This window comes from Lissotriton vulgaris, chromosome 9 (genome assembly GCF_964263255.1).
Source record: "Lissotriton vulgaris chromosome 9, aLisVul1.2, whole genome shotgun sequence".
NCBI classification, from domain to species: domain Eukaryota; kingdom Metazoa; phylum Chordata; class Amphibia; order Caudata; family Salamandridae; genus Lissotriton; species Lissotriton vulgaris.
The window spans coordinates 28,531,888-28,546,256 of NC_141697.1; the positions used below are offsets into that span (position 1 = coordinate 28,531,888).

The 14,369-nt window shown below is 46.4% G+C and overlaps 1 protein-coding gene across 4 annotated transcripts in view; it reads left to right on the plus strand.

The window, feature by feature from the left end:
- The window catches only part of HEATR5A (HEAT repeat containing 5A), a 502,340-nt gene that overhangs the window by 361,214 nt on the left and 126,757 nt on the right, over window positions 1-14,369 (plus strand). For all 4 annotated transcript variants that reach the window (XM_086936964.1, XM_086936962.1, XM_086936966.1 and 1 more), the window contains one exon: window positions 2,523-2,771. In XM_086936964.1, coding sequence (XP_086793090.1) covers window positions 2,523-2,771 — 249 coding nt within the window. The remainder of the gene's footprint in view (window positions 1-2,522; window positions 2,772-14,369) is intronic.

The following is a 14,369-nucleotide window of genomic DNA, read 5'->3' on the forward strand; positions in this document are numbered from 1 at the left end:
TCAAAATGATTGTTTGAAGTGTAAAAATGAATTGCATAGGCGCAATGGGGTTAAGGCATATTATGTGACAGTATGAAATGAAATCAAAATGTGGTTTGACTATGTTTTATTTAGGTACTCACTTATAGTTAGTGTTTATTTTTTGCACTTTTACAATGTCTTCTTTTTGTTGGCTGCGTGTATATAGGCATTTATATTGTCATGTGTATATATATGAATGAATGTTCTACCATTGAATTGGGCATAGATTATTAAGGAGTTTGCGACGTATTGCATTGAAATATTTTGAATGAATTTATAATCATAATTATGTTTAAGGTTGCAAACTGCACTTGCAGTGGATCAGAATCTAAAATTGCAAAGCAATGCCCATTTACGATCAAATCTTGCTTTAGAAACGTGAGAAAAGATTTTTTCTATGTCTATTCAAAAGCCAAGGTAAACAAAAAACGTCATCAGACTGCTCCGACCTTCGAGTGGTGCTTTTGTATATAAACTGTCTTTTTTTAAATGCAAAGGTGTTGTGACCAAGGCGGTTTTGTCCGTCGAAACGCGTTAAGCCATACGTACAGGGTGAATAAATCCCTTTCGTGAAGCCCACGGAGTCGGTGCCTTTTCTTTTATCTGGACGAGCAAGGTTTGAACTGTGTGTGTATATATATATATATATATTTAGCATTTATTGCTATTTTATTTACCGTGGGACTCCCACTACGACGAGGAATATTCAAGCATCTGAATCTATGAAAGACACCAATACTGAAGAACCACCTGTTTACAGGTAAGTAACAACTGTTCTTTCTTGCAAATGCATCAGAATAAGGTCATTCTCCGTACTAATCCAAAATTCCTACCCAAAGTCATTTCTCCCTTCCACCTCAATCAATCTGTGAAACTGCCAGTTTTCTTCTCGCAGCCACAGACAGTAGCAGAAAGAGCTCTTCATAAACTAGATGTCAAAAGAGCGTTGCTCTACTACATTGAGAGAACACAACATTTTCGTAAGACCAAACAACTTTTTGTGTTTTTCTCACCACCACACAAAGGTAATCCCATATCAAAATCTGGGATCGCTAGATGGATTGTCAAATGCATACAGATTTGTTACCACAAAGCTAAACGTACGTTATCTGTTCCTCCTAAAGCCCACTCTACAAGAAAGATAGGGGCCTCAATGGCATTTTTAGGTAACATTCTCCTAGATGACATCTGCAGAGCAGCTACATGGTCCACACCGCACACATTCACAAAGCACTATTGTGTAGATGTGCAAACCAAACAACAAGCTAATGTGGACCAGGCTTTTCTCAAAACACTATTTCAAACTACTGCAACAGATAGGGGTGGTCGCCGCTAACGGCGGGTACTGCTATATAATCTATGCGCAGTGTGCAATCTGCAGCTCATATGCCTCGAACGGAAAATGCTACTTTCCAGTATGCATCTGTTCTTGGCATGTAGAGCTGCAGAGTTGCACAGACCCACCCGCCTCCCCAGCTACCCTTGTTTGTTCCAGTATTATCTTAATTAGATACACCTTACATGGACATCCTTCTTTTCTTGCAAAGCTCCATCATTTCCCTAATAGCAAAAAACAGTCTAAGGATGGAGTCGATGCCCTTGCGCAATATGATCCAAAGGAGGAGTCACCTATCCCATGACTTCCAAAGAACTTTTCAGGACAAAACTGCAAACATCCAAGCCCAACACTAGGTGGCGATCTATGCACAGTGTGCAACTCTGCAGCTCTACATGCCGAGAACAGATGCATACTGGTAAGTAGCATTTCCCTTAGTTGGCAAGCTTTTTCTGGATGCTGATCTAAAGCCAGGGGTTCACATGTGCACTGGCAGGGGTTTCAAGGAGCAAGCCAGGGGTTGCAGCTGTGACCTAAAAATGACATCCTTGAGCACAGGGTGGATGGGTGGACAACCTCAGTGCAGAGCGATTGACACATTGGTAGTGTGCTGATATCTAAACGGGGATCTTAAGGCCTAGCAGATTTCCACTTCACAGACCTGAGAGCAAGGAGGGCAGTGAGGAATCTGCAGTTAGAGCATCCACCAGAAAGAGCATTACTAAAGGTAACTTCAGTACACATACAGACCTTATCTTCCACATGAGTATAGAACGTGGCGTGTAATTAAACTGATCCCACACAATGGCGCAGCAAGTTAATCCTAGGATGATGCCAAATCAAGGGCCGTTGTGGAGTTTTGCCCAACTCTGCACATGATGTACATGACCTTCATTTCACTTATATTGCTTTCTTTCCCATATCTTCTTAAAATATTCTGAATCCCACAACTGTTTGTCCGAATTAAGTGCAGGTAACTCCATGATCTAGGTATAAAGTAGCTGGTAAGTAGTCTTTTCTGACCATTTATGGAGAAGGTAGATAGCTTTCTCAAGTTCATTGCGTATTGAGCAGAGCATTTTATGGTGGAGCAGCTCTTTGCAAAAGTGTTTGGCCTCTGCGTGCAACCTTCAGGAGCTCACACTTGTTCTTCTTTGTCCTGCAGGTGGTGCCTTCTACACAGCTGACACAGGGGACGCTGCTAGGCCACACTACTGCAGCGCATGGGCCCCGCTGCTGTATGCCACAGCTCTCTGGCTGAACAACACTGGCTTCCTCACGGTGGACCAGGATGAAGGCGGCTCCAACCTCTCCCGCCCCGTCACTCCCACATCCATGGGACAAGAGTTGACCTCCCGCGGAGGAGTGAAGGCTCCAGAAGAAGTCAATGCTGACCGCTTCCACCTGATCCTCGGTTAGTGCGGGAAGGGCTGCCCTTTGGGAACCTGCGTCTGGATCCTCTATAGAAGTTTAGACTGTTCATTCAAACGGAAGGTGGCTGTAGAGTTCTTTTCAAGAGAAGGAAACTTCTCCATTAAAAAAGATGGAAAGGGAAAGTGCATTAGAACCATCGAAGGCTAAAGCGCAGGTTTAAAGAGCAATCAACAGGGCGTTGAAATGTCTTATCTGCTGGCACTGCTTGCCTGGAGCTAGGAGAGATACAATAATCTATAGCGATCGGATGGTCCTCCGGCCCAAAGGGGCACAGAGACGTCCAAGTTAATCTCATGTCCAGTGGGATATTTAGGTATCTGTCTTTCCTACACAGCCCTCTCTGTGCAGCAGATTTCCAGACACACTTGTCTGAATGTCTGGTCCATCCAATCAGAGCCACGTGTGAGATTAGTCCGTTATCCGTTGCAGTAGAGAAGGATCAATCTGCTTGCACGGATGACCTGGTGGCAATATTTGGACAAAATATCTATTTTTATATTAAAGTTACTGGAATATCAAAGGGTAAAAAATAGTGATATAAAAATATTGTGATGCAGAAATATTGTTGTCAAGAATATCGTTTAAATAGTTTTCCGTAATATATTTGTAAAAATCTTTTTTTAATTGTTTGGGTGCATTAGTTCATATATTCATTTTATGTGTTATTTTCTGTATAATTGGTAATAATAATTGTACATCTAGTTAGTAATTTTAAGTGATTTATAATTTTTACTTTAATTTCGAATAGTAGTTTATAGTGTCATAGCGGTTTGGTCGGTTTGTAAGGTATAGGGTGGGAAGTTAATTCAGTATAATTAATGATTATTAATGTATTAATTATTTAATTGATCAGTTATGTAAATTGTATAATAATTACATTTTTTTAGTTGTATATTAGGTCCGGGCTGCTGGGTTTGTAAGTGTATAGGTTGGGAAGTTAATTAAGTAATTGATGATCAATTTATTGATGATGATGATGATATATTTATTGAGCGCAACAATACCCTAAGGTCTCTAGGCGCTAACCTAAGAACATGCGTATCTGACTCAAGTGGATTTGGAATTATGTCTTAAAGGGCTAGTTTCTTATGCCCTTTCTAAATTTTAGCATGTTGGTCTCTTTTGAGTGACGTTGGTAGAGCGTTCCACAGTTTAGCTGTTGTAGTGGTGGAGCTCTTGCCACCCCACCTGGCCCTTCTTACTCTAAGGACAACAAGATTCCCAAGTTCAGCTGACCGGAGGGACCTTGCTGGGATATATGGTTTAAGATGCTTTGCCAGCTGCATTGGCCCCAGATTGTTCAGAGATTTGAAAGCAATGCAAAGAGATTTGAACTGGATCCGTTTTGCTACCGGCGACCAGAGAAAATGTAATAGGGCTTTGGTCCCAGAGTCAAATTTAGATATTCCTAGGAGTACTCTACTTGGTTATTAATTGTTACTTGTGTTGTACTTATTTTAATAATATTTTATGTGTGGGCTGCTAGGTTTGTGGGGTATAGCGTGGGAAGTTAAGGAATAAGAATACCAATTTTTAAAATTCTGAATGATTAAATTGTTATATATCCACAAAGGTGCAATCTATACCACATCCGCTCGCGCGAGTGAAAGAAAAATCACGCAACTCCAACGTGCAAATTTGGCATACGTTCTTTTTAATCCAACAGAGCCACTAGATCCGACGCGTTTCGGGCATCCGCCCTTGCTCACAGATCCGATATAGATGGATATTGTTGGGTTAATTTATAATGTTCATATAAAGTGTTTATTTGTTGTAAATTAATAGGCTCATTCAAATGTTATGTGCTTGAAGTGAAGTACTTTCCCAACTGTTGCACAGACTGGAGTGGGAAAAGTAAATGTAATCCCTCCGAAGCCCAGCGAATTTCCTACTGTTGCATAGACTGGAGTCTTCAGCCTTGGCAGCATCACATTAAGCTTGGTACTACAGTTCATCAACCCATCCATCGCCACAGCCACATTTCCGAATGCCTGGAAACGTGCATATGTTACCCCTGTCCGCAAAAGACCATCCGCAGACATGGAAGTCCTCCGCAACTATCGACCCATTTCTCTGCATCCCTTCCCAGGAAAAATCTTGGAAAAAGCTATCAACAGCCAGCTTTACCGCTACATCGAACAACACAAACTTCTTGACACCTCACAATAAGGATTTTACAGCCCCCATAGCACTGAGACGGCACTCATCGCTGCATCGGACAACATTTGCACCATCATGGACCGAGGACACTCCTCTGCCTGACCTCTCCACCACTTTGACCACGGTCCCTACCACACACTCATAACTAGACTCTACGATGCAAGAATCCAAGCACCAGCCCTCCAAGAGATGCACTCCTTCCTGTCCGGAGGAACACAACGTGTCAGGCTGCAGTCGTTCCCCTCTGAATCCAAAGACAACATTTTTGGAGTCCCATAGGGGTCATCCCCCAGCTCCGCCCTCTTCAACCTTTACCTTTCACCCCTTGCAAAGAACACCAGCTCCCATGGACTCGGCATCATCTCATACGCCAATGAAGATCCAAACACCAAAAAAACTTTAAATGCCTCATGACGGAAATTGGCACCTGGATGAGCACCAACTGCCTCAAATTGTATGTTGAGAAAATGGCATGCCTGAGTTTCGGACCCTACAACTCCCACTGGGACACAACCTGGTGGCCCACTGAATTGGGACCCACCCCAACTCCTACTGACATGGCTCGAAACCTGGGCAATATCCTGGACACCGAACTGTCCATGAGACCCCAAATCAATGACGTTGCATCCACCTGCTTCAGCATCTTCCACATGCTCAGCAAGATCTTCACATTGCTCTCCCTGGACACCAGAAAGACCGTCGCCCAGACTGATCACAAGCAGGTCAGACTATTCAACGCCCTCTGCTACGGAACGCCCGCCCACCTCACACACAAACTCCAAACGACCCAAAACGCCGCTGCAAGACTGGTTCTCAACCTACCGACCGCACCCACATCACACCAACTTGCTCCCCATCCAGAAATTCTGCCACTTCAAGATACTCACCCTCGGCTACAAAGTTCTTTGTCAGAATGGACCCTCAACCGCCATTTGCATTCCCACCAACCCACAACCTCCAATCCACCTCGCTTTCACTCATGCACATTCCCCACATTCACAGAAGCAGGGCAGGAGGCTGCTCATTCACTTGTCTTACAGCAAAGACCTGGAACGCCCTCCCCAGGACAACAGAACAGCCACGTCGCTCACAACATTCTGCAAGAAACTGAAGACCTGGCTCTGCGACCGATGCTCCAGACCTTTCGCACCTACTCAGCGGCCAGAGACCCTCACAGGTGATTAGTTTGTGCTATACATATCCTTTTACACTACCTTACTTGACATTGCACAGGCTGGCGTGGGAACAGCCGAAAGAAGCCAATGAATACTACATGAACTAATTTTTGTACTGGACAGTCAGTAGTCACTGGAAGTATGTTTTGCAGAGGTACCAGTCTGGTTCTAGACATGATCTGTTATTGGCAGGCCAGGCATTCTGTATGTTTAATGAAAGCAGCATATTTCCAAATCCAAGTGTGCCCTCAAAAAAGGATATCATTACAAACATCACTAAGAATTGACAAATAGGAATTTGCCTTTTAATGTTGTCTCTCTGCTTTGATATGTTATTCTAGGCTTCTCATCTGTATAACTTTTTGTAATAATTTCAATTTAGATCTAGTTTTTTGGGTTATAACAGTTTGTTGGTAGTTCCCAGTGAAAACCTTTCAAGAACAACAGTTTTAATGGAACCGTGAAATTCGTCCACTTTGTTACTTAGTTCATGAAAAGGGAAGTTTTTCAAAGATCCCACGAGGGGGCATCAACGGCATAGGAAGCTCAATATTGAAATGCCTGACCAACTGTACTGGTACATATTTGGGAATGCGGACAAATTGTTTTGAGAATATTCATTTATAAGGATTGGAAGTTAGCAATACGTGTAGTGTGCAATCTAACTTCCTCCAGGTAAAATTCTTTAATTGTAGGAGCGTTCTCAAGCTCCTCCTTTCTTTTCATCACTCTGTTCATCCTTTCTCTGGTGTTCCTACTCTTATGCTGTTGGTAGACTGTTGTATTCTGCAAGTCATCGCTTACCTTCTGACACTCTGGCGGTCTGTGGTGTTTACCTTTCGCGCCCCGGGCAAGAATAGTTTACTCCAACTGAGCAACCAGGTTGCTCCTTTTTTTGACATTCTGGATTAGCAAAGCCCAGCTGTTAAGGCTTACTTCTCCAGTATTGGGGTGTCTTTCATAGATTCACATGCTTGAATATTCCCCGTCGTCGGAGTGGGAGTCCCACGGTAAATAAAATAGCAATAAATACTAATATATATATATATATATATATATATATCACGCTTTGGAGGTCACCACACAAGCAGGAAAGCACACGAACAGCAGGAAGGTTCACCTCTTAACCTTTAATCTTCGGTACAGGCGAGTATGGCAAGCAGGTAAGTTTAAACAGTTCCAGCGCTCTGCCTGACGCGTTTCGAATGTCTCTTCATCAGAGGCGTGGCGTGGAGAACGTGCAGTGGTGGACGCACCCCCATAGATATGCTCGCATCATATTGGTGCTTTATGGGAGATATAGTCCGTTATTCCTTATAATCTAAGCACTTTTATATCAGTTGTGTTCAAGGCTCTGCATGAGCCCCCCCGCTAGCCTGCTCGTCTTGATCCTGTGCCTGCTGTTCCTTCATGGGGCGGGTGTATCCGAATCCTCAGCGGCCCCCGGTGTTCACGGGGTGGTGCTCTCCCAACGGCTGGGCTGCCGCTAAATATCACGCTCTGGAGGTCACCACACAAGCAGGAAAGCACACGAACAGCAGGAAGGTTCACCTCTTAACCTTTAATCTTCGGTACAGGCGAGTATGGCAAGCAGGTAAGTTTAAACAGTTCCAGCGCTCTGCCTGACGCGTTTCGAATGTCTCTTCATCAGAGGCGTGGCGTGGAGAACGTGCAGTGGTGGACGCACCCCCATAGATATGCTCGCATCATATTGGTGCTTTATGGGAGATATAGTCCGTTATTCCTTATAATCTAAGCACTTTTATATCAGTTGTGTTCAAGGCTCTGCATGAGCCACCCCGCTAGCCTGCTCGTCTTGATCCTGTGCCTGCTGTTCCTTCATGGGGCGGGTGTATCCGAATCCTCAGCGGCCCCCGGTGTTCACGGGGTGGTGCTCTCCCAACGGCTGGGCTGCCGCTAAATATCACGCTCTGGAGGTCACCACACAAGCAGGAAAGCACACGAACAGCAGGAAGGTTCACCTCTTAACCTTTAATCTTCGGTACAGGCGAGTATGGCAAGCAGGTAAGTTTAAACAGTTCCAGCGCTCTGCCTGACGCGTTTCGAATGTCTCTTCATCAGAGGCGTGGCGTGGAGAACGTGCAGTGGTGGACGCACCCCCATACAGCAGAGCGCTGGAACTGTTTAAACTTACCTGCTTGCCATACTCGCCTGTACCGAAGATTAAAGGTTAAGAGGTGAACCTTCCTGCTGTTCGTGTGCTTTCCTGCTTGTGTGGTGACCTCCAGAGCGTGATATATATATATATATATATATATATATATATATATATATATATATATATATATATATATATATATATATATATATATATATATATATATATATATATATATATGTATATATATATATATATGTATATATGTATATGTATATATATATATGTATATGTTTTACAAATATATATATATATATATATATATATATATATATATTTGTAAAACAAAGCGCTCTGCATTGAAGTAGCACTCCGCAGCAGTAAGGTTTCAACACCTTTAATATTGCATGTGAAGGTGAATTCTCATCCGTCATTTCAATCCTTTTCCCAACGCGTTTCAGAGCATGGCGCTCATTCTTCATGGGTATGGAAGCTTCTGATACAAGTCTCACGTTTTTTCACAGCTTTTATTTTGCTTTGCTTGGTAGCGTGCATTGTGGGACTTGTATTATGTAAATGACCCCCAGTGGGTGCTTCAGTATCGCTTCCCAATTGTCAGGATAAACAGTGATTTATCTCACCCTCACTGTCATGTTAAGGCCCCCAGTGGGCCCCCGGCGTGTCAAAGTCACCTTCATTAGTTGTTAGCACTGCTGCGCCATCTCGCATTGGAAGGTTCTCCTGCAGACGGCCCCTTTCTCCCCACGGCTTCTTCCTCCTTAACCAGGGTGGTGCATCTTCCACGACGTAGCTATCGTGTAAAATATTTGTAAAACAAAGCGCTCTGCATTGAAGTAGCACTCCGCAGCAGTAAGGTTTCAGCACCTTTAATATTGCATGTGAAGGTGAATTCTCATCTGTCATTTCAAACCTTTTCCCAACGCGTTTCAGAGCATGGCGCTCTTTCTTCATGGGTATGGAAGCTTCTGATAAAAGTCTCACGTTTTTTCACAGCTTTTATTTTGCTTTGCTTGGTAGCGTGCATTGTGGGACTTGTATTATGTAAATGACCCCCAGTGGGTGCTTCAGTATCGCTTCCCAATTGTCAGGATAAACAGTGATTTATCTCGCCCTCACTGTCATGTTAAGGCCCCCAGTGGGCCTCCGGCGTGTCAAAGTCACCTTCATTAGTATTATTATATATACATATATACCAAATCTAATTGGGAGAAAAAACCCAGAAATAAGTAAAGAAGAGGCATAGAGTGCCTGTCCAAAATTCTACATAGGAATGCATGGGAATAGAAAAGACCCAATGCAGCCTATCCTTGTCATTATGTTGGTCCAAACTACAGCCAATCAGGCGACAGCAGCCCTCTAGAACCTTCTCCTCCGAGCTCAGCTCCTCAGATTTTCTACCGCACGTCGTGTGTAAGGGAGTCTCGCTGAGCTCTGCTCCGTTTTCTTTCTCTTCAGGTTTTTTCCTGTTCTCTACCATGTCTTCTAGTAAGAAGTCTCTTTTCAGAGCCTGTTCCTCCTGTGGAAAGCTAAAACTGTTTCATGAGGACCCACACAGTAAGTGTATTTACTGCCTTTACCCTGACCATGAGGTGGGAAGCTGTAAGTTCTGTAGAACTTTCTCCACTAAGACTCTTAAAGATAGAGAAGGCCGCTTACTACTCTGGCTTCAAAAGCTGAAGGATAAGGACAATATACTTTCTGATGCTGAAAGTGTCATTTCAGGCCAGTCAAAAGCAACTTCAAAGCGTGGTAGTGTGCAGGAGGTGCCTTCCCCCTTCTTAAAGAAGAGGAAAATCTCTCTCTTTAGCCCCTGCGGTGTCTTCACCTTTGCCTACCACTTCTGGGCCCACGTGACATGGCTCTCAGGCTCCTTCTGCTTCGACTTCCAGTTGTTCTGTGAAGAAATCTGATTTTCCGTCGACGACGGTGGCTTCTACTCAGTCGACGAGAATGGCTGTCTCTGGATCAAAGTCGACGACGACAGTCACGACGACGCTGGCCTCTGGATCGTCGTCCGCCTCTGCGTCTACGTCCTCGTCGTCGATGAGGGTTGTTCACAGCTCCAAGACTATTTCTTCCATTATTCCTATTTCGTTCTCGTCGACGAAGAAACTTCAGTCGTCGACAGCCCGTTCGTCGTCAACGAAAGACTCGAAGGTGTTGATCTCGTCGACGCCCTCGACGACGAGTGTACCGTCGACGGTTCCCCCGTCAACGAGAGTGTCTGGTTCCTCTGTCCCGTCGACGGAGCACTGCTCCTTCGACGTCTGCTCCTTCGACGTCTGCTCCGTCGACGGCTACTCCGTCGACGACTGTTCCGTCGACGACTATCTCGTCAACGAAAAAGTTAAAATTGAAGGGCCCGTTGTCGACTATGTCCATGAAGATTCCGTCGACGGCCCCACTGCTAACGTCTCCGTCGACGATGTCCTCGTCGACGACGATTTCAAAGACAGTTCCATTAAAGAATACGACCGATAGAGCGCCGTCGACACAGTCGCAGGACACCGTTTCAACGACAGCCTCTTCTTTTGCCTCACTGCCTTTGTTGCCTCTGCAGTCCAGCAAATCGGACCATTTCGGAACTCTCACAGAAAGGGAAATGGCTACTCCACCCTCTCCTTTGTTTGCTACTGATTCAGATCAGGAGTCTGACGGCCAAGCTCAAAGTATTTCGGACTTGAATATAAAGTGTCAGGACTTCAGTAATGATGAAGATGAGCAGTATGGCCAACATCAAGAAGTTCACTCTCAATTACCAGCTGCGATGTTGCCTTTATCTATGATTTCAAGCCTCCAAAACATGTTGGACGATTACAATCGGCGATTCCCGCCATCTCCACAAGTAACTAATGTCCCATCGGTTTTGAACCCGATTACGGAGCCGTCACCTGCTCCTTCACAACCAGCACCGCCTGTTACCATTCATAGAAGCACATCAGTTCAAGTTCACGCAACTCTTTATCCCGATGATGATGATGAGAATCCTCCAGAGCGTGAGGATGGAGAGGTTTCGGATGTGGATGGTGATGAACATTTGGCGGAGTGGGATGACTATCGTGCTCAGACACCATTCCCATCTCAGGTGACGCCAGGGGATTCTCCTCCGGTAGATATTGCCAGCTTCCACCAATTGATGGACAGGGCGGTGCAACGATTCAAGTTACCACGAGTCCAGAGAGAGGAAGATTGCTTCCTCTGATTTCAAGAACCAACCGTTCAAACAGATTCACACTGTCCCAATTATAGATTTCATCTGGGCTGAAGGGGTAAAACTCATGAAGACCCCAAACTCTTTACCAGCACAATTGCCAAGGTTGAAAAGAAATATAAGGCGCTGTTGGGATCTCCGACATGCCTTACCGGCCAGCCTAAACCTGATTCTGTCGTTACACAGGCAGCTCAGAGAGGATCGAGAAATCCAGCATCTACTATCACCACTCCTCCAGACCGAGAGGGCCGACGCCTGGATGCAATAGGGCGTAAGTTTTCCTCCATGTCCTCTACCACTGTACGAGTGGCTAACGCTATGGCCATTTTAGGTCGTTATGACCGTCAGGTTTGGGCGGATATGTCCGCCTGTGTGGCGTTACTTCCAGATGCTTCCAAGGCAGAAGCGCAGCAGCTTCTGCAAGAAGGTGAGAACTTCCGAAGAGCTAATTGATTGTGCAGTGGATGTGGCCTGCACTGGTTTTCGACAACTCGCTGGAGCGGCCGTCCTACGTCGACCAGGTTGGCTACGCTCGACTTCTTTTCGGCAGGAAGTTCAAACAAGGATTCTAGATAAGCCATATGACGGCGAATCACTTTTTGAAGTGCATATTGACGAAGCGTTGCAATCCATAAAGAAGCAGCCCTTTCGGGGTGCTCGAGGACGTGGCACTACCTCCACTTTTCAAGGAGGAAACAGTCAATATCGGTCCTATAACCAAGGCAACCAACGTTTCTCCGGAAACTGACAACAGTCTTCCCGTCAGCAGCCTGTCAGAAACTATCGAGGAAAGTCCACTTTCAGGGGAGCTTCCAACAAACGTCAATGACTTGCCTGTCAATCTAAGAATTGGAGGTCAAATCTCTGTTTGGTTCTCAATGGTCCTCCATTACAACAGACCGTTGGGTACTCGGCATTGTGGAACAAGGCCATGCATTGGAATTTGTCGAAATACCTCCTCCAACGCCACCTTCCGGACCACCACCTCCGCACCTCAAGGAACTATTTCATCAAGTTTGCCTTCTCATTCAGAAGAGTGCGGTAGAAGTAGTGCCAAAGTCTCAGAGAGGAAAGGGGTTTTATTCCTGTTTTTAGGTCGAGCCTAGACGAAAGCAAAGCGAAGCTTTGCTGTCTAGGTCGACAACTTATGTAATCGCTTTCAGGGCAATGTGGACAGCAGACTGTCACGAGCGTCTCCTGCCTGAGATTCTACCTCGTGAGCGCGCACGCCCAGCCCGGCGCGGTGCACGTCGCCTGCCACAGACACACAAATGCACACGCAGGCAGGAAGGGCCACACACACACACACAGACACACGCGCGCACCCCCCCCCCCCCCCCCCGCCGCACACACGCAGGAGCGCACCTACACGCACGCACACACACAGAGACACTCCCCCCCCCGCCGCATACACAGAAGCGCCCCCGGCCGCCGCATACATACAGAGACACCTCCCCCCCCTCCCCCGCCGCAGCTCTCCCCTCCCCCCCACCTGACAACACTCACCGGGCTCTGCTGGCGGGGGCTACACGAGAGCTCCCGCTCCTCGGGGCTCTTTCCGCAGCACTTCTCTTTGCTCCCGGTGTGACTCCTCAGCTCTGCAGCTCTTCTGCGGGGCCGCGGGACAAAAGCTACTCCTCTGCGCAGGCGGCTCCGGGGCTCTCCGCAGCTCACGGGAGCCCCAGGCCGCGGGAAGACTTTTCCTCTCCTTTCTCGGGTGCTCGAGGAGGCGGGACTTCCGGCCGGGCCGCAATGCAATTGGCTGGCCGGCCGGGCGGCTGGTTGCTTTCGCTACCTTCTAACATCTGGGCAACTTGAGAACGGAGGCAATCATACGGCGTGCACTCCTGCTGCTTTACCGTGAAGTGCTTCCGTCTGTGACTCCGGCAAGCCGACATTACTGAATGTGCTTTTCGGTAAGCTTTCACAATCAAGCAACGTGTTTTCTGTGCAGAATCAACTTTTAAATCGGAAGATAAAGCTACGTATTTGCACAACTTATTTGCGCACGCTTATTGGCCACATGCTGTGCATGGTATCAGCGGTGCCTGAGCAAGATGGTGGCCGAGCAGGAGGGGGGGGGAAACAGTGGGCTATTCGCCCCCTTTCCCGTCCGCACTGCCTGTTCTCTTGCTGCCGCCTTCATTCCCTACAAATGCAGTGTGTGTCTCGGTTCGACAGGCGCTGAGGCCCAAAGCCCTTAGGAGCTGAAGGAGTTCATCCGGGAATGTTTATTGTTTGTGGCCTCCCAGGTGCTGCCTAGCATGAATCCTGAGCATGTGATACTCCTCTCCTGTATGTAGTTCTCGGACTTACGAACAGCTGTGTTTTTGGGCCTGTTTCGTGCGACTTGCCGAGTGGTGGGAGGTGGGGTGGTGTCAGGGCTCTTATCAGCTCCCCGCGGCAGCTGTCAGAGGGCATGGGCGGTCTCTTGGAACAGTAAGTTTACATAAAGTTGTTAAGGGGATGAGGGGGGCTTACCACAGCCGCAGGAAACTCGGGCCGGCATCTGTGTTGTGGGCAGGGCAGCCTAGTACACAAGATGTCAGTCCGCCTTGGATAGATTGGGTTTTCAGATGGACTGTTCGCCCAGTTTGCATTGCTTTCTTTACAATTCTTCCGGTATAGAATGCACCTTGAGGCCAATGTAACCTATTGCCAGTGAATTCTGGACCTTAAACTGTTTATTTTTCAATGGTGAGAAGAGGCCACTCGAACCGTGTTGAGCAAGAATGATTAATTACGACAGAGTGCAGAGAGTAAATCTGACTTGTTTTGAGGATGTATGCATGCATGCACTCCCCTTTAAGAAAGATGTTGTGACTCTCCTTCATTTTAAGGGAACTTGGAGTGACGTCAGCACGAGTGTGTAGAGGCTAATCCAGTGAGCTC